Source organism: Sphaeramia orbicularis, chromosome 4 (genome assembly GCF_902148855.1).
Source record: "Sphaeramia orbicularis chromosome 4, fSphaOr1.1, whole genome shotgun sequence".
In the NCBI taxonomy this organism is placed as follows: Eukaryota; Metazoa; Chordata; class Actinopteri; order Kurtiformes; family Apogonidae; genus Sphaeramia; species Sphaeramia orbicularis.
Genome location: NC_043960.1, coordinates 11452911 through 11476294, shown reverse-complemented (window position 1 = coordinate 11476294; position 23384 = coordinate 11452911). Strand labels below are relative to the sequence as shown.

Here is a 23384-nt window from a genome sequence, read left to right as displayed (position 1 = left end):
TATTCTTTCATTAATTCATAGAATTTCACTTTTTGACCCAATACTGTATCTTGAAAACTATAGCCAACTAGTACTTTGGACATAACTTTTCTTTACAAGTGGTACAAATTTGGTAAAGTTTGGTACGAGTAGCAGCCCTGAACCCCAAGTTTGATTCTGGTTACTTGCATAATTCACTGAATTTAACACTGTCAACAACTTTTAAAGGATATTTTCTTATGCTGAGGTTTGTGAACACACTTTGTGGACTGCAGGTACATCATTTATGAAAACACACACTGTTATTGAGATTTTTACCGCAAATAAAATTCCATAATATTGGTTCTGGAGACTAGATATGACCATTTTAAACCAAAACTATTTGCAGAGTTAGACATAACCAGATGTAAGAAAACATGATATTTTGTAATTTATGTGAACCAATCCTTTACCCTCCCCTGTAGGAAGCTTCATCAGCAAACCCACATAAGAAAACATGCTTTGAAAAAAAAAACTTTTTATGTAACCTAGCCTGATTTACAGTATTCAGAAACCACTTGAATGAAGTTAAATAAATCATCAGCATGTTTAATATTCTGTGGGAGGTTTGATGTGTGACACATGTCCTGCCAAAATACTACTAATGAACATGCCACACCATGCTCCAGTCAGAGAAAACCATGCTCAAGTCAAAGCACAGCACTCTATGCAGTCCTTTTATACAGTTACCAATTGTAGGCTATAAATAAAATGTAAAAAAAAAAAATAGCTAAACTGAACCCTGTGTGGACGTAATGTGAGCATCATCTGACTGTGCTACAAAGAGTTAACAGTGAACAAACCAACACAACCAGCACAGTCCGGTTACCTGTCTGTCTTTCTCTGTGTTACCTACACTTGTTGACACCGCTAGCTGTCCCTTACTGGATTGGAGAGGGACAACAAACAGAACAGTTAGGCCCAAAAGTTACGTACAAGTGCAAAATAAAAGGATCCTGAATTAGTATTAGTACTGTATGTAGTCTTTCAATCATTAGCTGGCTTAAATGATTGAATATTTTTCCCTTAGGTATTTTTTTTTTACAAAAGCTTAAAACAAAACTAATATTGACTCATGAACAAGAGATAAAACCCTGGTTTGAAAGTGACGCCAAGCATTTCAAAGTGTAATACAGCTGATGGCCACTAGGTGCTGGCTCCAAAAAGCCATGGCTCCCACAGACTAACAAAAAACTTCTCTCTAAAAATACTGGCAATTATTTAATTCCAGTGAGTCATTCTGGTCTCATTGGTTTTATTTGAACCCTCTACAAAGTGTTCTTAAGTGTTCATTTTTAAGTTATTGCTGCATTAACCCAATTTTGGGCCTAAAAGAAGACTTCAGCCTCTGTCCTGTTCGTCTTGGACAGATGTGACTGACAAATCACTCACCAGAAAAGTCAGACTTTCAGAGCTTCTGTTAATTGAATAAAACATTTTTCTTGGCAGACCGCTCGACTATAGTTGTGAAATTACACAAACACTGTCAAATGATTTTGTTATGCGTTTCCTATTTTATCGTGTCAGTACACTAGCCTTTAGCATTAGCTCACCATCACACCTCCCACTCTCCCAGCTCCGCCTCTTTTGTCTGAATATGGTCAGGTCTGTCTCCACAAAGCCAATATGGTGACGGCCCAGGCATAAACCCATGGCTTCAAGACAGAAATTGACAAACCAACGGGTGACTTCATGGTTGTCTCTGCAGTCTATGTTTATGAACCACGTTGGATCCAGTTCATTCATCCAAAGTGTTTCTTGATGATACGGTATTTATGTGGAGAGTTTGCAAGCCCTGCAACTATCCTGAGGCTAAAACCAAACCAATTACCTAAAACAAACATCTATTATTCTCCTTAAGAGACACTGTGTTATTTAATTTCAGACATGATTCACTGATGATTTAAGTGATTAGCTGTCAGCAAAGTTACATTAGTACAAAAGGCAAAATGAACCATTTGTACTGATTTTATTGAAGTGGTTTGAATGCACCACTCATTGTGAAGGCTAATATCCCTCAAACTAATCAAAACAAACACACAACATTTATCCTTCAAAAATATCTAAACATCTGCTCACACCTATTCATAGACAGAGTTGCACCAACAAAGATTAAAGTGTAGCAATGCTAGGATTAAAATGAGGGAGTAAAGACTTCATAGCGCTCCTACCATTAATAACTAGACTCTCAGGTCAGTAATTTATTGATATAAAACAATAAGTAACATGACAATGCTCTCTTACGCAGAGAAAGTAAGTGTAAATCAAGGGGTAACCATTAACTTTCAGCTGTCTTTAACAAAACATTTCATAGTTACAAGCTACCTCAAAAGTTAGCTCAATTGTCCTTCGAGAAAAACATCTCTCAACCTTCTCAAAACAGCAGCCAGTGTAAAAGTTAAACCTCCTCATTAACATAACCATCCTCATAACATTAAAGTGATATATAGTAATTCTATGTTCAGGGCAAACTTAACTGACATTTAAAGAGATGGTTGAATGTGATATTTCTTAATAAGAAGACTGAAGTCATTTAAAGTTGAACCCTGATTTAAATTGGATCAAAAATTAATCCTCATTGGTGCAACCCAGCCTTAGTCTGCAGACAAGATGGATTTAGAATATGAGCACAACTACAGCGCACAACAACCACACCTGCCTCATCCACAAACACCTATGCTCATGTTGTCTCACATCCTGTAAATCAGGGGTGTCAAACTCATTTTAGTTCAGGGGCCACATTCACCCCAATTTGATCTCAAGTGGGCTGGACCAGTAAAATAGTAACATTGAAAAAAGTAAAATTATATTATGATCAGGTTTACATCTCCAAAGTTTCCTTAAAAATCTGAATAACATGAACAACTTGAATTATCTTAAGAAAAACAAGAGCAATTTTAACAATATTATGCCTCAGTTTATCATTTACACATGTGTGTTACACTCGCACAAAACATTTAGTAACAGGCAGAATATTGATAAAATTGCATTTACTTTTCTTAAGACATTTCTGTTTGTTCATTTTTTTTCAGGTTATTCACATTTTTTGTAAAAGTATAGTTTGGCAATGTAAACATTTTCATGTAATTTCACTTTTTTTACACCTAAAAAACAAAGAGAGAATTTGGGGTTGTCATAATTTATAGGTTATTATGATAATATTTTACTGGTCTGACCCACTTGAAATCTAATTGGACTGTATGTGTCTGTATGTGGAACCTGAATTAAAATGATTTTGACACCATTGATTGTTAATATCTTCAGTGTAATTTTTGCATTTCACAACTTCATCCCGCGGGCCGGATTGGACCCTTTGGCGGGCCGGATTTGGCCCCCGGGCCACATGTTTGACATCTGTGCTGTAAGTAGTGCAAATGTTTCTGCAGAAATTTCTCAGATGTCTTTGCGCTTGCTTAAGGACCGGCGCACTTGAGGTCTGAGCAACAATGCCGTGGTATGCGTGTGAGAGGTGTGAAGGAGGTGGCTGAAAATATCCCATAATGATTGTGAAATGCTAGGGTGAAGCTTCAGGGTCTAGAGGCTAAGGTTAAGTCTGGAATGCCTTTAATTATAGTCCAGGAGTTCTACTCTATGCATCGGGGAGGACAGAACAAAGATGTCACTGAGGGTGTAAACAAAGGCTTGAACCTGGATGGAGAGCTTTGTGACGGTTATTACAGGCCGTTAGAGCCACATGCCGGGTGACATCAGCTGCAAACCGGAGAGCAGAGTCACTTATTTGCATTGTCGGCTACATATAGACGACAACTCGCCCCTTTTTTGTTGTCTACATGTATGTCCTGGGCTCTAAAAAATAGCTGAAGCACTTTTTTTTTTAATCCATCTTTAAATACCACTTCTATCTGCAATTATGGCATTTCCAACTGCTGACTTATTCGGTAATTCTTCTTGTTTCAGTTGATGTAAAGGAGGGCGGAGGGTGCCCAGTGTCAGTGGTTAATGCAGAATTGGTTCAATGTGGGAGTTGAAGGATGCAGTTAAATTTAGAACAGACCAGACACAAAGTCAGTCCGTCTTCAGACATCAGTCAGTCGATCTGGTTTAAGCTGCAGGTTATGGGGGAGCAGAGCTCTGAGGACATCAGGATTCAGGGGATAAAGTATGTCCGTGATGTTATGAAGACATGGCGGGGACGGGGAGGGGTGTTTCCAAAATACTACATGCATATGCATTGTAAAAAAAAAAAAAAAAAAGTTTCTTGAGACAGATGCAAGAAACAGAAACAAGTAGACACATTTAACCCTTGTGTGGTGTTCATATTTTTTGCTGTTCAGCCAGTGTTCGTGGGTGTGGTGGTCCCGCTGCATTTGTGGGTTTTTAATTCAACATAATCAAACAATTTTACGTTAAAATACTCAACAGATGTTTACTTCATCCCAATTACAAGCAATATAAAAAGCATATGTGTTTAATTTTTGCCTTTGCTATAGTGCTACTCGTTTTTAGTATGTTTTGTTTTTGGAAAATGTAATATAACACTGGTCAACAACAAATTTATTGTTTAAGTCTTTTGAGCTGATTTAGGATAATTTTGGTGTGCTGAATCCAAAAATCCCATTAATTTTGCTCAATCAGGTCAACTTTCTGAACTATGCTACATATTGTTTTCTTTTTAACATTTTTGCTTACATTTATGGGCATTTTCACATCATATGATACAAAATTATTTCATATTTCTTGCAATAAACAAGTTCTGAAGATTTTACTTTTGCCAATTTATGATTAAGGGTTTTTTTAATATTACAGGTGAATGACATGACTTCGACTAGAAGATCTTGCAAAAATAAGCCTGACGTATTCTGCTACATCTCCGGTGAATACACCATTGTACCTAACAGGAATCCTGTTGGAAAATGATTTTTTTTCTCTTAAAACCTATTTTGGGTGAGAACTATATAAAAAATCAACTGATAAAGTCACAAAAATGTAATCAATTTTGTGAGAGGATCGAATTTTTCAAAATCAAATTAGCAAAAAACCCTGACCTGATTGAGAAAAACAAATGTCATTTTTGGATTTAGTGGTGCAAAATGGTCCTAATTCAGTTGAAAAAACCTAGACAACTTGCAAAAAACATTTTTTTGCAACCCAGTGTAATCATCATGACCTTTATATTATTTAAACTCGGAGATACATTGAGGACGCAACCTCATTTACAATATAGCCAAGACAGAACAAGATATTTGAAACATCCAACGAACACATCAGAAATACCAAAAAGTAAAAGTGACAAAGACGATTAAAAACAGAGAACTCTACTTATAAACAGGAACAGGACAAGATATGAGAGGAAATAGTTCATTAAAAAACAATTCCTCATCATTTTTCTTTTAATAAAAAATGAAAATGGGTCCCACAGACCCAAACACCATACAAGGGTTAATAGTGTGGTCTTAACCTTGCACTATGTAACATATGAACATGTTTGTGTGCTTGCATGATGTTCGAGCTTGGAGTCTGTGTTGTGGTGCTGGTTGACTGCATTTCTAAGCTAACAGTGGCTTGTTTTGTACACAGTTGCTGCTGAAAGAGTTAAAGGTTAACTCAATTCATTGTCTGCAAAAAGTTCAGTCTCTGCATTTTACTCATCCTACTACACACACAGTACTTAGCATTAACAGTTAGCAGTAACACAGCTGCTATTGACAGCGCTCAAGGACCAACTCCAGATGTACATCAGCACCGTGGTCAGGGGCATTGACAAGAGAATTAAACTGTATGTACCTGTTTGTGTGTTTTTCTTTTAAGAAAGGCTCCAGTCCGACTGAGAATCTAGCCCAGAACCTTCTTGTCGTGAGGTAGAAATGCTAGCCAATATGCCACTGCACTACCCAGTGAAATGAGGTGGTAAAGAACTCAGGAAAAAAAAAAAAAATTAAATCCACTACATCAGGTCGGTTTACAGTGTGTTACAACGAAGCAACTAAGGAAGCAAAACAGCTAACATCAACAAATAGATGGATCACAACACAAAGTACACTCCGGCACAAACTTCATGTAAGCACAGTGTGCACAAATCGTACATATTAACCCTCAAATTAAGCCTCTGTTTTTATTTTTTTTATTAGGTCACCATTTATAGTTGTTAATATCCCACAGAAAAGATAAGAACAGCCATTACGTCAATGCACTGACAATGGTATCCTATCTTGTCTGTGTCAAAACAATGCACACAGCAATTATAAAAGGTTTCATTCGATGTTTTTGTCCAATTTTTGACTGTATCTGAAACTTCACAACACTACTTCACTAATTAAAAGGTTAAAAAATGGATTAGTGATGGCCCAACCACAAATTTTAAAAGCAAAATGCCTGAGGTAAAAAAAAAAAAAAAAAAAAAAAAAAACTAATTAACTTCTGTGACCAAAGCTAATTTTTCACATCCTGTGGCTCTTTTTCTTAATTCTCCGCTCCCTCTTTAATAACTCCTTCATATCTCACACTGAGCAGACAGCTGCAGCTGGTAGAGAGCAGCTGGACAGACAGACAAATGACCTGTGTTGAGTGAAACTGGTACTGCTGATTTATCTTAAGACACGGGGGCCACGCCTCGAAAGTTTGGTTTGCACTGGGGCTTACTGGCTTGGCTCTGACTGCCATGATGAAGCACTCTGTGGAGAGTTTCATCTCTGGGGAGCCAACAGATGGTGGACCAAAAGCTATCAGCTGTGCTTGTGCCAGTAGTGGATAACCTCACGGATCAAAGCAGACCAGCAGAACAGCCCTTTGTGGAGCTGAACCACAGAGTTGGTACTGATACAAGGCCTCGGGCATAAGGCTCGTTCGTACAGGCGTCTAAACAACCTGCCTGAAAAAGTAAAGAAGGCGTTTCCGGCCAAATTTTATATTTAAAACAGCAGTATCCTGTCTAGAAATACCCAAATGTATTCATTAAAGATCCACTGAACATTCACTCACCTGGCCAGAGCTGCAGCAGGTAGTGCAGGACTTCGATGTGCTTCTTGAAGTGCAGAGCACTGGCGAGTTCCTCGGAGTCGATGAAGACTCGGTTGGTGTGGCAGGACGCCTCCTGACGCTGGCTGAGCAGCACCGGCCCGAAACACACCGCCAGGTTCTGACACGTCATCTTGTTCACTTCCTGGTAGGACGCCACTAGTTTTAGGTGGTCAAGAAGTTTCCGCAACGTCATCTGATGGACACGTAAACACACAGTGAGCACAGACAATAAGTGTGTTATTATTATGATTAGTAGTTGGAGGGATGTCACTGGAAAGAAAAAGGCAACGCTGCAAAAATCTATTTAAACAGACGAGCTGTAGGAAAACAAGCTTTAATACTTGAAGAAATAAAGACAGATATTTTACTTGTCGCAAAGACAAAGGTAATAACATGGCATAAGATGTTGTGTATCACAATGCATAACTGAGAAGAAAATAAATGTGGATAATACTAAGTAGAAATTAAGTTTTTCTCAGATCATCTGTTGTGATTTTGTTGCAGAACACATTGCAAACACACACATAAACACACACACTGTTCATGATGCACACTGTTTACATTGCACTATATCCTTTGCACAGACTCTTAACGCAACAGTCTCCTTTGCACTGACTCTTTGTGTTTTTACTATTGTGTTTAAAAGTGTTTTTACTATTGTTACCTCCACCAGGAGGTATTGTGATCGCTTTGCTTTGTGTGCGTGCATGTTTGTTTGTTTGTTAGCAAGATAACTCAAAAAGTTATAAATGGATTTTCATGAAATTTTTAGGAAATGTTGATACTAGCACAGGGAAGAAATTATTACATTTTGGTGGTGATGGGGGGGGGGGGCACGGGGGCCCACTGATCTGCCTTGGTGGAGGTCTGCACACTCCAAGTGCTTTTCTTGTGTTTAAAGTGTTTTGTTTTTTTTTTTTTTACTATTGTGCTTTAAGTTTTTATTTAAAGTTTGTGGATAATGCTGGAACCTGTAAATTTCTCTCTGGGATGAATAAAGTATCTATCTATCTATCTATCTGTCTGTCTGTCTGTCTGTCTGTCTGTCTGTCTGTCTAAACAATATGCAGTAAGGTTTCAATGGTCTACTATTTCAAGGTATATCACTGTATAAAAAATTATGGTTATACTGTTTTTTATATAGCATAAAAAAGCTACTAAATGGAGAATTTCCCCTTTATATTGATGGGGACGCAGTAAAGTTTGATATAAAGAGAGATTTAATGTAACTGAACTTAAATAAAGTGCAACATATGATGTTAGAGATCTTGTGTGCTATTATGAGGAGGGTAAACACGTCTTAAGCTAATAATGAACCTGCATTAGAATAAATGAGACTATAATGAGAGAAGAAGGATGCAAACACTAACTCCAACTCTCACTTTGTATCTACTTTCACATAAACCAAACAAACATCTGTCTAACAAAGAGATGAACATAAGTAACAGTTGTTTTCTTTTTGTGTCATTGAAAATAGCAACAGTGAAAACTTGTGGAGAAAATTACAGTGGTGTGAGTTTGTGCCACCACTAACATGACCTAATGTGTCTGCTGTAATAGAGGCAATAACAGTCGTTATTGATAGCATTACCATCACGGCCCGTCATCATCTGGGCCACAATGATCCCTCTCACAGTCACTTTTGTTACAATATTCAAGCAGCGTGATCTCAGTGGGAAATGGACAGAGCGTCTCTCTCACCCTCTCCACGTCTGGCAGGTTGTCCAACAGGCTGACGGTGTGTTCAGAGTCAGCCTGGTCGTTCTCGCAGCCCGTGGCCCCCATCCGCAAAGGCCTCAGTGCCATGGACTCCAGGACCGCCTCGTACAGCTGCTTGTTGATCAGAGGGTAGGGCAGCTCTCGTAGGTAGTCCTTAAGCACCCCTGAAGAGAGAGAACAAGAAAAAAGGTTGAGCATGAACACAGCAAAAAGGTTTTGAAGAAGAAGAAGAAGAAGAGCTGACATCTGAATTCTGGAATTTTTTATCGAATTTAGAAAGCTGTTCTCTTCTCAAACTGCTGCTATTAAAAATAAAAAGGCTTCATTTTCTTTCTGTTATCTCCTTACTGCCTAAATTTATTTAAAATTCTAGAAAAAATATATTTGTGTTGTTGCTGTGATGCACATCCTAAATTAAGTGGAGAAGAGGTAAATAAAGGTTGCATCATGAAGCGATGATCATGAAGTTTGTGTTACCGAACTCTAACCCAAACCCTTCTGTTATCAGCTAATGCATTGTTTCGTGTTACGTTGAAATGATTCCCACTGGAAACAAATGACTCAGGGCTTTACAGGTTAACCCCTTACTGCCTTAAAAGTCCCATATTATGCAGATCTCACTTTGTGAAAGTTTTCTTATAGTAGTGTGTGTTGCAGTAGCCTCATTATGAGGTTCGAATTTGAAAACTGTCTGTTTCCTCCCTGCCTTGCTACACCACATTTTGTGAAAATGCCTGCTCAAACGGCCGAGTTTGAGTTGGGTCCGCTTATGACGACATAAGCGGATTTAACTCCTCCCCTGACTGTGCCCCCACCCTGGCAAAGTACCTCTTGGACAACAAACATGGCGAAGGTGAGACACGCAAGTTGTGGTGTTGTTGGCTGCACACACCAACACAAAAGTTTATTTTTGCTCCCCACTTCCGAGCCTCTCCGAAAAAAGTGGCTGGATTCTATCTTTGATGGTCATGTACCAAACAACATTCCCAAACGCTTGTATGTGTGTGCCCGGCATTTCACGGACGAGTGTTTTTTTTAACATGGGCCCATACAGCTCCGGCTTAGCACAAAGACTCCGAATCAAGAAGAACGCAGTACCAACGCTTCGTGACCCAAGTACAAGTGTGGGAGATGGAAGTTCTTATCATTTTTTTGTATCTTTACTGCATAACCCTACATTACGGATAAGCTGGTGGTTGCTGATGTGTACGTCTAACGTTAGCATGGCAGCTAACATAGCTCGGTTACTGCTGCTAACGTTTGCGTCCCCATTAACATGCAAGAGCTGATAATATCAAGAGACATTCAACAGAACTACTCTGAACACGGGCCTTTTGTGGTTGGCATCAGTATAGTTAGCATCAAGCTTGTTAGTAGCTGCCTGCATTAGTGGCGGCAGGCGTCTTTCCCTGTCAGGTCCACGAACCCGACACAACACCGCCGTCTTCCGTCGGGGCTCAATCACGCCTCAAGGCAAAGAAAGCCAGTGTTTAGAAAGACGTTCTGTCTGAGACATGTGTATTGTAGACGAGTAAACAGTCAACATTAATGCGTAGTATCACTAGCGTAAGCCGCGTCCTCTCCCAGAGAGGGGAGGGGGAGTGGGCGTGGACAGATGCGTTCATTTGCATACCCGGAAGCAGGCCCAGAAACAGCCTGTTCTGAGGAGGGCTGGTGAGAGTGACTTTTTCGACCACTGAAACTCCGAACAAAGGATGATTTTGGGGCGAACAAACTTAAATACTATGTTTTTGGGCTTCTGAGACCTATATGACGTGACTGAAAAATAGCATAATATGGGACCTTTAATGTATTTACAATTATAAAAAAAAAAAAAATTGTGGGGTTGCTATAATGTAGATCCTAAATTAAATGGAGATTGTTTATTTAAATATTGCACCTGCAATGACTGTGATGCCAATTAGTGACATTACACATAATTGGCATAATAGTAATTAAACAAATTTTCCAATCTCAGGTATGTTATGTTATGTTATGTTATGTTATGTTACTGATGCCACTATTGAGCAGTTATTCCAATCAGCCATCCAAATGAAACAAAAATGATCCAAAAATCAGTAGAATGTCATGAAATTAAAAACACCTTTACAGAAACAGGGTGTTGAAATTGATCCATGAACGTCAGGGATCATATGTAACCAGGTAACATATGCACATTCACAAAAAGTGTTGAACCTCATCACAAAAACAGTGGGATATTGAGGCAAATTCGCGACAATAATCTACAGGGGGTTCTAAACGCATGGCACACTCTCTTAGCTGCAAATTGAGGTTGTGTTGTTTCCAAGGGTGATCCTGTGGCGTCTGATTGGAGTCGGGCGTGACTCGGCGGCCTCAAGTGTTGGGGGACCTAGTGTCTGCGACGGCGGGTTCACACCTGTGACTTTAGTCTCTCAGAGTTCAGACAAAAGCTACGAGCAAACATGAAACCCATGCTGTCTGTCTCCACTAAGCCCCTGAAATATCACAGGCATGTCTATTCATCAAAGGGAAAAGGGGGGGAAAGAATAAATACGGGAATAAAAAAGCCTCTTGGCAGTGTGACAGGGCTTTGTGGTGAGTGTCTGTTCTCTTTTCCCTCCGCATGAAACTGGATCAGTTTTCAGAGAAGGCTGGGGGCTAATCAGGAATATTGGTTCAGCTCCAAAGGAATATACACTGAAGGATAACATTTTAAATTATTTTAGAGTTGTTATCTCTGAAACTAATATTACATTCAATGTCAGTTAAAAAGAAATTAAATCAAATCATTCCACTAAAATGACAAAAAAATTATACTGGCATCCTATAGACATCCTTATAAATGATCAACCTACTTCAATTTCAAGTCAGTATCAAGTGTGATAGTGTATTAAATAGGATCTTTATAGTTGCAAAAATCTACAGAGATGGGGGCAAAGGTCTAGTATTCTGAGAAAAATCAAAGCATCCTCTGAGATTAACTCATAAATGTGTAAGTAAACACTAAACAGACCTTCATGTGCTGATGCATTTTTAAGAAAATCTTTATTAACTATGCATTTCATCTTAGGTCGCATTTTTTTGGCTTCTGTGATTAAAATCAGCCTTTTCCTGTAACTTTACCCCCCGTTCTGAGTCTAAGTCCTTCCACTGTATTAGTAGTTCAAGGACATCCGTACAGCAGGGAATTATAAGACACTTATCCAGAACCCTGTGAGACTCAGAAAGGGTTCGTCTGAATTTTTGCACTAATTTTCCCACCTAATAAGCTCTTACCGAAAATCCATGTCCATTTACATGGAAGTTATATTTAGAATATTTGTACCACATTTTCTTGCTGTCATACTGTCGTTCCCAGACAAAAAGTCCAGTTCTGTAGCCTGTGTTGTTGGGACACTGTGGTATTTTTTCATTATATTATATTATATTATTTCTTAGGTTATATATTATATTTTTATTTTGAATTCAAACGAATTAAAAAGATATAAACCAATATAGGCCACCGTTTTGGTGTTTCTGATATTATTTTATCATATCATATTATTTCTTAGATTATATATTATATTTTTATTTTGAACTCAAACTAATTAAAAACATATTAACCAAGATAGGCCACAGTTTTGGTGTTTCTGATATTATTTTATCATATCATATTATTTCTTAGATTACATATTATATTTTTATTTTGGATTCAAACAAATGAAAAACATATAAACCAATATAGGCCACAGTTTTGGTGTTCCCAATATTATTTTATCATATTATATTATTTCTTAGGTTCTATTTTATATTTTTATTTTGGATTCAAACTAATTAAAAACATAGTAACCAATAAAGGCCACAGTTTTGGTGTTTCCGATAAAGCATTAAAACATATTAAGTCTGACCTGTCACACCTCTGATTAAAGGCAATAATAGTGACTTTTTTATACAAATTTAATGATGTAGAGTACTACTAAAATAATACTAAAAATACAATTCTACATCATCATGAGAAGTGGAAGGGCTCAAAAAGTTGAGCTATTTGCACTTACAAAATGCACCAAGTTAAAGCCTTTACATTTAATATGAGAACTGCGCCTGTGCCATGGACACACATATCCTCTGGAAAATTACTGCAACATTTATTAAGTATTTATAAAGTCTTACAATATTGTTAATTATTGCTGAGTTAATTGATGTTGTACATCAGCAGCATTTAGTGACCAAAAAAAACCAAAGACAATTTGATACAAAAATTGTAATTTATGAGTTTTTTCCCACAAATATATGACTTCATGGTCTCAGAGGATATCTTATGCGTGTCTTCTCATAAGTCTCTCTCAAAATCTCATATTTATAGACTCAGTTTCTTGAAATTATGGCCCTTCACCTTGCTCTGTAAACTTTTTTTTTTTTTTTTTTTTTACATTTAATGGCCCATCATACAAAAAATTGTTGTTAAGCATTAAAATATAATATTCAGTGTTTGTCATATACCTTATATCATATGAAATGCATTTATTTGACTTGAAAATAAGTAACAAACTGACTCAAACAACTCATATTCTACTTAAACTGCATTATAACACTATGTCCACAGTCTATTATCTCCAACATACTGTACATTCAGCTTTTATTTGGAAACACTAAACACTGCAAACACTCCGGCTGCAGCTGATGCTTATCTGCTACAAACAAAACCACATCTATTCAGAACTGCTGTGTTGAGAAATAACCGTGCTCCTGCAGCTGCCTCTTGTCTTATCGGCCATTTGCCTAAAATGTGCATTTGAAGCTCCAGGAACAGATTTCCTGTGTGCCCTGTTAGGAGCTTTGGACCATGACAACTCCATCTATGGTGTTTATTCTCCCCTGAGACGTCAGAGATCACTAACTTTCTACTGGACGTCGGTGTTAACATCTTTATCACATACTTCTCAGCTCTGTTGTTGTTTTGTGTACTTGCAGAATTGAGTGTAATGTGACGCTGCAGGAGAATATTGTATTTGATTCACTTTGAGTATAAAAATTATGGTAGAAACTAGGAGTACATTTACTTTTTTGAGATGTACTCATGCTCTGAATATTTCCATTTTCTGCATCTCTTTATTTTATCTCATCACTTTTAATGCGTAGATTCCTTTCTAAGAAATAAAACCATCATTTAGAGCAGCAGATTTGTGCATCAAAACACTTTTTTCTTTGTTCCCCTCCTGTCAATCACAGTTGTCTGCTGTCCCTGTGTCTAAATGGGGACATAAAATAGTTCAACAGTAAAACAATTATCAAATTATGTAGTATATTTGGCAAAATATCAATTAAAGGGATGAAGCCAGTATTCTATCTCTATACTTGAATTAAATTGTGTGTTCTTTTACTCAAGTATGATTTTTCCACCATGACTTCTGCTAGTGATGGAGTATTTTTGAATTACATTTTTGAAACCATATGAGATGTTTGAAGGTATTACTTTTTTATTCTATTGCTTTTATTTGGTAGTGGTTTATTGTTCTTGTTTTTTTTTTGTTTTTTTGTTTTTTTTAAATTGTATGGCTTTTTATGTTGTTGTTTTTTTAATCTATTCATATATTTTATTCTTTTATTTGGGTTTTATTTATTCTTCTGTACAGCACTGTTTTCTTTTTGTACAGTTCTATGACTTTTAATCTTTTCTGTATTTTATTTTTTTTATTTTGGTTTTGTTTATTCTTCTGTACAGCACTGTTTTCTTTTTGTACAGTTGTATGACTTGTAATCTATTCTGTATTTTATTTTTTTAAATTTGGTTTTAATTATTCTTCTGTACAGCACTTTGGCCCACTGCGGTTGTTTTGAAGTGCTTTATAAATAAAGTTGGACTGGATTGGATACATTATTTTGGCATTGTGGTGGAGTAGCAGTTAGTGCTTTAACTCACAGCTACAAGGTTCTGTGTTCGTAAATGCAAATGAATACACCTGTCCGTTCTCTTAACTAAGGTACTAATGAATTTGAAGTTGGTCTCTGAATGCATTCAATAGCAGCTAACTGCTTGTAATGTGCTTAGTGCTAATGCTAATCACTAATGCTAATAGCTAATGCTAATTCTAATGCTAGGCGCTGTGTGTATTAGGCCTGGTAAAAATGCAGAGACTAAATTTCCTTACAGGGATCGTAAATTGACTTAACTTTAACCTTAGTACTTAGTAAATGATCTGAATACTTCTCCCAATACTAATGTGCTTCCATTTTTGTAAAGCACTGTGAATTGCCCTGTGTATGAATTGTGTTATGCAAATAAATTAGCCTTTCCTTGCCTAGGTCTCTAATGCTAATTGCTAATGCTAGCCCTAACCCTAACCCTTACAGGGATAATAAAACGAGTTAACCATAATCTTAGTACTTCAAAGGACATCAAACGCTTTAAATTTTTCTCCTCTTAGTAACTTGTTTTTTCATCTTAACCCATATGGACCCAGTGTGACATTTGTGCCAATTCCCAAATTAATTTTTCTCTATATTTAAGCTTCCTTGAGTGATTTATCACCATTTATTGTAATATTAACCTCTTTCGTTTTATTTTTTTCAGTGCAAATCATGTATTTTCCTATTTTTAATTTACTGATCATGTAAATGTTAATTAAAGCTCAGTGTAAATTCAAAGGCTATTTGATCAAAAACAGAGAAAACTGAAGAAATAGTGATTTTTTTTTAGTAAAATCTATCATTAACAGATCATAAACCAAGTGTCTCCATCCACCGTCATTGTTCAAATTCCGTGGGTTTTACTGGTGAATCAATATTGTAGATGATGGCGTTTCCATGGTAACTACGGAGCATCTGAACGTCCAAATGGGTCATATCTGATGACCATGAAAAGATGATAAAATGTATTTTACACCAATTATTTGCATGTATTAGTGGATCAATAGGAATGAAACTGTTTCAGTAGGTGATTTTGGTAGATGGTGGATGTTTGGGTCTTTATGGGTTAACCACATACATATATGATGTATTATATCTAGCCTATGTATCTAGAGGCAATCCTGCAAATTTGCAAATCCTTTAAGCTTCTGAGATTCTCCTCGGCTGTAGCAGATTGAACCTCTTACTTTATCACTTCTTCTCTGCATTGCTGCCCACCCTAAGTGTTTTTCTTTTCCTGCCTCTTGCCGGCTATTTACAGCAAACTACAATACGATCCACAGTAAATCCAGTGACATCCCCTTAGGCCCGGTAAGAAGAACGGAGGGCACAACTTAACACGCTCGCTTTTTAATCCCAGTAAGTCCACACTCTGCTTTTAAAGGAAGCCTGAAGCTTAACACATTCCAGTTTAGTCTCTAACTGGCACTGAGGCCCAAAAAGACATGTAAAAATAGACAGATATTAGTCTTAAATTTAACCTGAAGTTTTAGTTCTTTTAGCTGCTGACACATTCACAATTCCAGTGATCTTCTTCAGTCGCAGGACCGGCATGAGTGCCTTTGAATATAGGATTAGTGAGTGAAGGAAGGATCTAAATTCAGTACACCGTTACTCTGCAAAGTCTCAGATTAGCATTAGGGTCACAGACCGCTCACTGACATGCAAAACAAACAAAAACTCTACACGTATCAGGAAAATCATCAACTGGAAATGAAAGTTTACAGAGTAACCCTAAACAAAATACTGCAAAAATATTTAACCATTATACTGCTGTACTTCTATAAATGATTTCTGATATTTTAATGCATTTTATTTATTTATTTTATTTATAAAGGCAATGGATCGATTCAACCCTTAAACACCTAGAATTATAACTGTGGTGACTTCTAAATGTATTTTTCTTTACTTCTGACTTTTCATAAGTGATTTACCTCCATTTATTATCATATTATCCTTTGCATTTTGTATTTTTCAGTGAAAAGCAGGTATTTTCCAATATTTAATTTTGTGATCATGTGGATTTTCATAAAAGCTCAGCATAAATACAAAGGTTATTATGTCAAAACAGGGAAAACTGAAGCAAACGTGGCATTTTCAGCAAAATGTATCATTAACTTAACGTAAAAACACGCCTACAACTACTGTCATTTATCAAACTACATGGGTTTTACTGCTGAATCAATGTTACAGACAATGACAGTGTTTCCATGTTCACTATGGAGCCTCTGAACGTCCAAATGGGTCACATCTGATGATGATGAAAGCTGAAATACTGCACTTAACCTGAATTATTTCAATGTATTGGTAGTAGTAGTTGTTCAAAAGTTATTAAACATTTTAAATTAGTAGGTGGCCGTTTACGTCTTTGAAGGTTAACGCAAATAGAAACGTCAACTTCAAAAACAACTTAATTTACTCAGATCTAATAGTCACAGTCAGTCCACAAGCCCTATTTCTGCACTGTGTTCATATATTTACTGCTCTAGAGTTTCAAATTTGTGCATATATATGGCATTTACGGTAATAACAAACATCTAAAATCATCATCTATATATAACATATCATCTATGCACAATATTTTCCTTGCAAGACGACCCTCAAACCCCTTCAACTTATGGCTGACTTTTCCACAAACACATAAAAATTGTAATGGTATATAACAAAAAATGGGAAACTGAAGGCACAGTTTGTGGTAAAATAACATCAAAACCTCAGAAAAACTCTGGAGTTCATATGTCAAATTTTAAATGCTTGAAATTGCTGAGATACATTATATAATACATATAAAATATGAAATTAAAAAAGCCAAAAAAGTTCACATTTACAATTTTGTCCTAGCTTCTTGTATTTTTCTTACTTAGTCGTGCTCATTTGTTTATGTTTTTGCTTTAAAATGTATTGTTCTTTTTCCAGTCTCAGTGTAATATATTCTCTCTTATGTATTAATTTATGCTGAATTTCTACCATTTTTATAATAATCATTGTACTCATCACTTCTACAAATACTCTCTGACTTGCATTTTATTTTTCCCTTGCGTTAATCAGAAGACAGCGAGAGAGAAAAATATTAACCTTCAGCGGAGAGGTGTTGTGAATTAGCATAAGCTGTTTGCACCATGATATGTGGAACTACACTATTTGATGATTATTCTTTGCTGAATGTCCTTCCTGAGAAAAACAACATTTTAAAGGAGTCTTCAGTATAAAAACATACATAATAAATACAGGTTTAAGTATTTTGTGACAGCTCCTCCTTGGATTTCAACACCTCCCAACGCCTACTCACATGCACAAATCCACGAAAAAATGGTGCATTCCTGAGAGAGCATGCCGTGCTTTTGTACACGGGTATACTTGTCTGGGTTGTGCCTTTCTTTTTTTTTTTTTTCCCCAGTGTCAGCCCCCTCCCTTTTCAGGTAGACGTACTGCACAATGACAGTTGAAGTCAGCAGGGTCAGACTTTGACAGAGCTGGAGGCAAACGTGCACTTAAAACTTCATAAAACGTCCCTGCAATTAAATACGCCCCGCATACCCTCGTGCACCAGCCTGGGTGATTTGTGGCGACATGTTTCTATTTTGTTTTTGTTTTTTTGTTTTTTTTACTCCTTCCTCATTCTTGAATGCGTCTGCTATCATTTATCTTCATCAAATATGAAATCTGGTATGAGCAGAATGCGATAAGAGCCGCGCAAACATTTACTCCGCGCAACGATTCACTAAACCTGCTGATTTCCAAAACAGATTACGAAAAAAACACATTGTGAACATCCTCGCGCTTCCCATTGTCAATCTTTTCTGAGACTGTGATAATAATAATCTGCTTGTTTCATCTCGGAAAAACAGATTGCCTAGAAGCAAACTGAACCGTGGTGTTTATTATCTTTATCTCAGTTAAAGCAAAGCCGTTTTGTAAAGACTGCATGAGAGGTAGCACTTGAAAAGCTTCTCCCTTAAAATGGAAACTGAAGCTCTGACCTTCACTGTGCTTTGAGGCAGATCATGTAGACGCAACAACAGCACGTCTGTTTCATATAAGCATTGGTTTAAGTAGCAAAACAACCTGCTTATGCATCACGTGGGATACACGAACGCAGCATATAGTGTAGGCTCTTTCTTCTTCAGTAATTTTAGAAACACACAGATCGTGAGTACGTGCGTGTGAACACGAGTTGGTGTTTGTCTGAAGAGAAAAGGAATACAGCCATAGAGGTAAATCATTAGCCCGCTATGAGTCAGTGCTCGTGTTTACTTATGTGTCTCCGTTGGTGCCTGAACCTCACACACACGAGCACTCACCGGAACATAAACACAACAATGCACACACACACACACACACACACACACATACTTGATCACACATATCCACACAAGGTCACGGGCTCAGGGGTGAACAGGTGTGCATCCCCGGCAGGTGCTTCGCTTTCGTTCGCGGCCAAAAGCTGACAACAAGCCCAAGCTGAGTGTGTGTTCGCTCACGTATTCTCAACTGGGGACGGACTTGGACTGACCCCGAAGGCTGAAATCTGATGAACGCTGAGACTTGAGATTGATGTGCAAATTATCTGCTGCACAAAGCTGTTACATAGGGCTCTGGGTGGATTAAACGTACCGTCAAAACAACAACCAAAGGCGTGAAAACAACATGGGATCGTAGTTTTGTTTTCACCATGATTGCCCTGTTTATAGACGAGGTAATATAATACAGTTTTATCCTTGTGTTTAACCCATCAAGGTGTCAATTCCCAAATGAAATTTTCTCTATATCTAACTTTTCTTAAGAGATTTATCCCCATTTCTTACAATATTATCCTCTGCATTTTGCAGTTTATCAGTATAAATCATTTATTTTCCTGTATTTAATTTACTGATAATAGAAATGTTCATAAAAGCTCAGATTGAAGTTGATGGTTATTATATCAAAAACAGAGAAAACTGCAGAAAATGTGACTTTTAGTAAAATATATCCTTAACTGAACATAAACCAAGCCTCTCCATCCACTGTCATTTATCAAACTCCATGGGTTTTACTGGTGAATCAATGTTGTAGAAAACGGCAGTGTTTCCACGGTAACTACGGAGCCTCTGAATGTCCAAATGGGTCATATCTGGTGACCATGAAAAGATGACAAATTGCATTTTACACTAATTATTTACATTGATATGATTAATGAATCAACAGGTATTTAACGGTTTAGATCAATAGATGCTTTTGGTTGGTGGCTGTTTGGGTCTTTATGGGTTAACCTCTTGAGACCCAGCAAAGCATTTTTGTTTTGTCTTCTGTAGGGGACAAGAGTTGCATAGCTTTACTTCAAAAACAAACAAACAAACAAACAAACAAACAAAAAAGATGTCCACTACAAAGGACATTTCATAAAAAATATTGTTTCCAATCAAGACAATTATTTAGTGAAAAAAAGATAAAACTTTTACTTCCCTGGGTCTCAGGAGGTTAATCATTAAAATACCTGGAAGCAGATCGGACACAGGTTGACAGGTAAATAAAATAAATAAAACAGGATTTACACTGAATAAAATGTTGCATGTTTCTGAATCTGAACATTGTTAGAAACATTTGATATAATGCAACTTCACAAAGCAAGTTAATAACAGCTATGTTATATTAGTTATTTTACTTTATCATGTCATTCTTTCAAAGCTCTGTTCAATCCAGGAGAAAACATTTTAGGAAGAATTTTAACAAGTTACCCCATATTTTACTGGCCAGTCGAATAATGCTAAAATCTCTTTATATTTTCAGTAGTCTTTTTACTGTAGTCTTTAAAAAACTGTATTTAAGCACAAATTATGACTAAGTTTTCATCCTTTTGGGAACAGATAGTTAAACTAATAATTTGTTTCTGATAGTTTACCTGACTGTTACCATGGTAACAAAGTCCTATGTTCTGACTCAAGGGTAGTGCTGCTTTTTAGGGTTTGATTAATGCCCAGTCCACACTAAAGCAGATATTTTTTTGTTATTTTCTTCTTAAATTTTTTCTTCTTAACTTTGTCCACGCAGCCTTTGTTTGGCAAAGTATATAAAAATTATTATAAACTGGCATAAATGCAAAGAGAAACCATTATTTTTGTTGGATTTCAAACTGTGGACACCATGGATAATAGTTGTAGGGTTTAATCTGTCATTAAGGTGAAGCAGGAACAAACTTATTTCCTGTTTCACCTTAATCCTTTCATGCATGAATTATGAGAACCTTAGTCAAGATTGTTTTCCTGAGTGTTTTTATTCCTCTTTAGGCATGAAAAAAACAATGCGATATAATTATTTTTATAAACCTATTTTTCAAGTTACAAAAATGTCCACTAAGCTGGACAGCATACGTTTAATTTTTGAAGCTAAGAAACATATGTTTAAAACTCATCATCATAAAGTGATATACTGTGTGAAAACTATGAAATAAAAACATTTTTAATGCAGCTAATCTGGTGTTTTTTCACATTTTATCATACTCTAATACTAGTCATGGAGACAATACGCAAAAAAAAAAAAATTGTTTGAGAAAATTAGCAGTTGATTAACGTTGAAAAATGTTAGTGCAGATCAGGTTTATCAAGGACAGCAAAGTTACATTAATGGTCTGAATGTCAGTGTAGATGATGCATGAGCGTCTACTGTGTTGGTTGAGATCCTCCTGAGATCCAGTAAAGTGAAAATTTTTAGCTTTTTTACATGAAACAGTCACCTTGATTGGAAACTGCACAATGCAACAGTTTTTTCAGATACATTTTAAAAATTATTTTCATTTATTTATTTTTTAATGGAATGTCCTTTGCAATGAACAGCATTTTTTTTTAAATTAAAACTGTCAAACTTTAGTCCACTACAGAGGACAAAAATGCATTGCTGGATCTCAGGAGGACATGGAATTAAAACAACTAAACCCATGAATATACAAGAGAACAGCTGGAGAATATCTGTCCACTGTACTGACCACTATGCATGAAAGGGTTAAACTTAAGTGTTGGTTGTGGATGTTGAAATGTATTCTTTACATTATGTGGATTTGGCCATAACACTGGTCTGGTCCAGTCTGGTCCATCTCCCAAAGGTGTCCATGCTGACCTGGATCTACTACAGGTAATACACTGATTTATACACCTGGACGTAATGTTTCAGCTGCAGATTCACTACACAGTGCAATGATAGCATCTGCAACACAGGGTGTAATTGCACCAAACTCTGGCTCATCACTTTGGAAAGTGGCTTCTTCTTTTGTGGATAAGAGGCCCAAACAAAGAGAAAAATATCAATGTTGAAAAATATCTGCATTAGTGTGTCCATCTCTACATTTTTTCTGTCCACATGAATAAATTTAAATCGGAGTTTTTAAAAAGTTCTCTTTGGAAAGCGCTTTAGGAATCTCTGCTTTTATAACCTAAAACAGCATTTACACATAGATAAGACGGCAAAATTTAGCGAAAGGTATCCGATTTGCAAACCATATGCATTAGTGCGGACAGTTGCCAGTTGGTCCTGCTAGTTAGTTTAACTGACTATTGCCATGGTAACCAAGGTCTTGCTCTGACTTAGCCTAGGGGTAGTGTTGCTAACATTCTAGGCTTTAATTAACAGTGTAAAGTCAAAAGAAGTTTAACAAAGAAGAAAAAAACCCACCCCTGTGATAAGGCAAAACATACAATTAAACCTACAAACTGTGTTGATGTTGTTTTGTTTTGTTTGTTTTTTTTCTTTTCAGCTCAGACTATTTCAGTGTTTCAAATGCGCCACCAAACACTACAAGGCACACAATGCAATGGGGCATGGCTCTACCTTTGACCTCTTGTTCAAACAAAGCAGAGGGTCACTCCTCTTGTCAGTGCTGCAATCCACGCCTCGCCTGGAGAACAAACAGGGGTTTGTTCTCCGTCCTGCCCCCTCCCTGCTGTCCTGCACGCCCCCACAGCACTAGAGGGGGCCAGAGCAGATATGTGTCGCTGCCTTGTCCGGTGGCACCGTACAACTTTACACTGTGGTTTCTGGTAGTTTTTAGTAGACCCCCAAAACCCAAAAGGAGACTGATTGATCTGACACGAGGAACAGTAACGCTCTCATGCCACGCTCATGAGATATACGTCTGCAAACACCTTTCAGTTCCTGACCTGCAGTTTAAGAAGTATTCTGACACCCACGCAGGCCTGGAGCTCTTTGTAAAGTGGTTGCCTGCTTCCCTGGCCTGCACAGGGTTCAGCTAATCCCCCATGCGTGAGCCAAATACCATCTGTGTTTGTTCGGCAACAAAGGGGGCACTTGTTAATGACTTTCCATGTCTTCACTGGAGTACTGCCGAGGGTGGGGGGCAAAGTAGAGAAGTAGGCTATGGAAAAGACGAGTCAGGCAAAGCAAATTACACACCACGAACCAAGATCGATAACCAAACTGAGCTCTCCCAAAACCTGGAAGCACTGGTTTCATCTTCAGAGGATGGACACCTGAACTGGTTTCATCACTGGATCACATCAGGAGTTTTGTTTCAGCACAAAGACCAAACAACATCAGCCTGGAAGTGAATCACCAGCTGATGTTACTGTATAATGGGATTTATGAGCCGTATATCCACAACACACAAACCCTTTTAAATTTGCATGTTGAAAGACTTTGATTGTGTGAGTTCATGTGTTAATTAAGTGTAAAAAATAAGGTTCAAGTTTTTTGAAACACACTAGTTCACCTCTGGATACAAACTAGCAGCATGTTCTTACTGCTTTACAGAAACACATATGCTCCCTGAAAGTGTGAATGACAAATCCACAGCAGACAGAGTCGCTGTTAAATGC

The 23384-nt window shown here is 37.2% G+C and overlaps 1 protein-coding gene across 2 annotated transcripts in view; it reads right to left on the bottom strand.

Moving 5' to 3' along the window:
- syde2 (synapse defective 1, Rho GTPase, homolog 2 (C. elegans)) overlaps positions 1–23384 on the bottom strand; it is an 89297-nt gene that overhangs the window by 4803 nt on the left and 61110 nt on the right. For both annotated transcript variants that reach the window (XM_030131763.1, XM_030131764.1), the window contains exons 6-7: positions 8698–8879; positions 6958–7189 (exon numbers count right to left, since the gene is read on the bottom strand). In XM_030131763.1, the coding sequence (XP_029987623.1) occupies positions 6958–7189; positions 8698–8879 (414 nt within the window). The remainder of the gene's footprint in view (positions 1–6957; positions 7190–8697; positions 8880–23384) is intronic.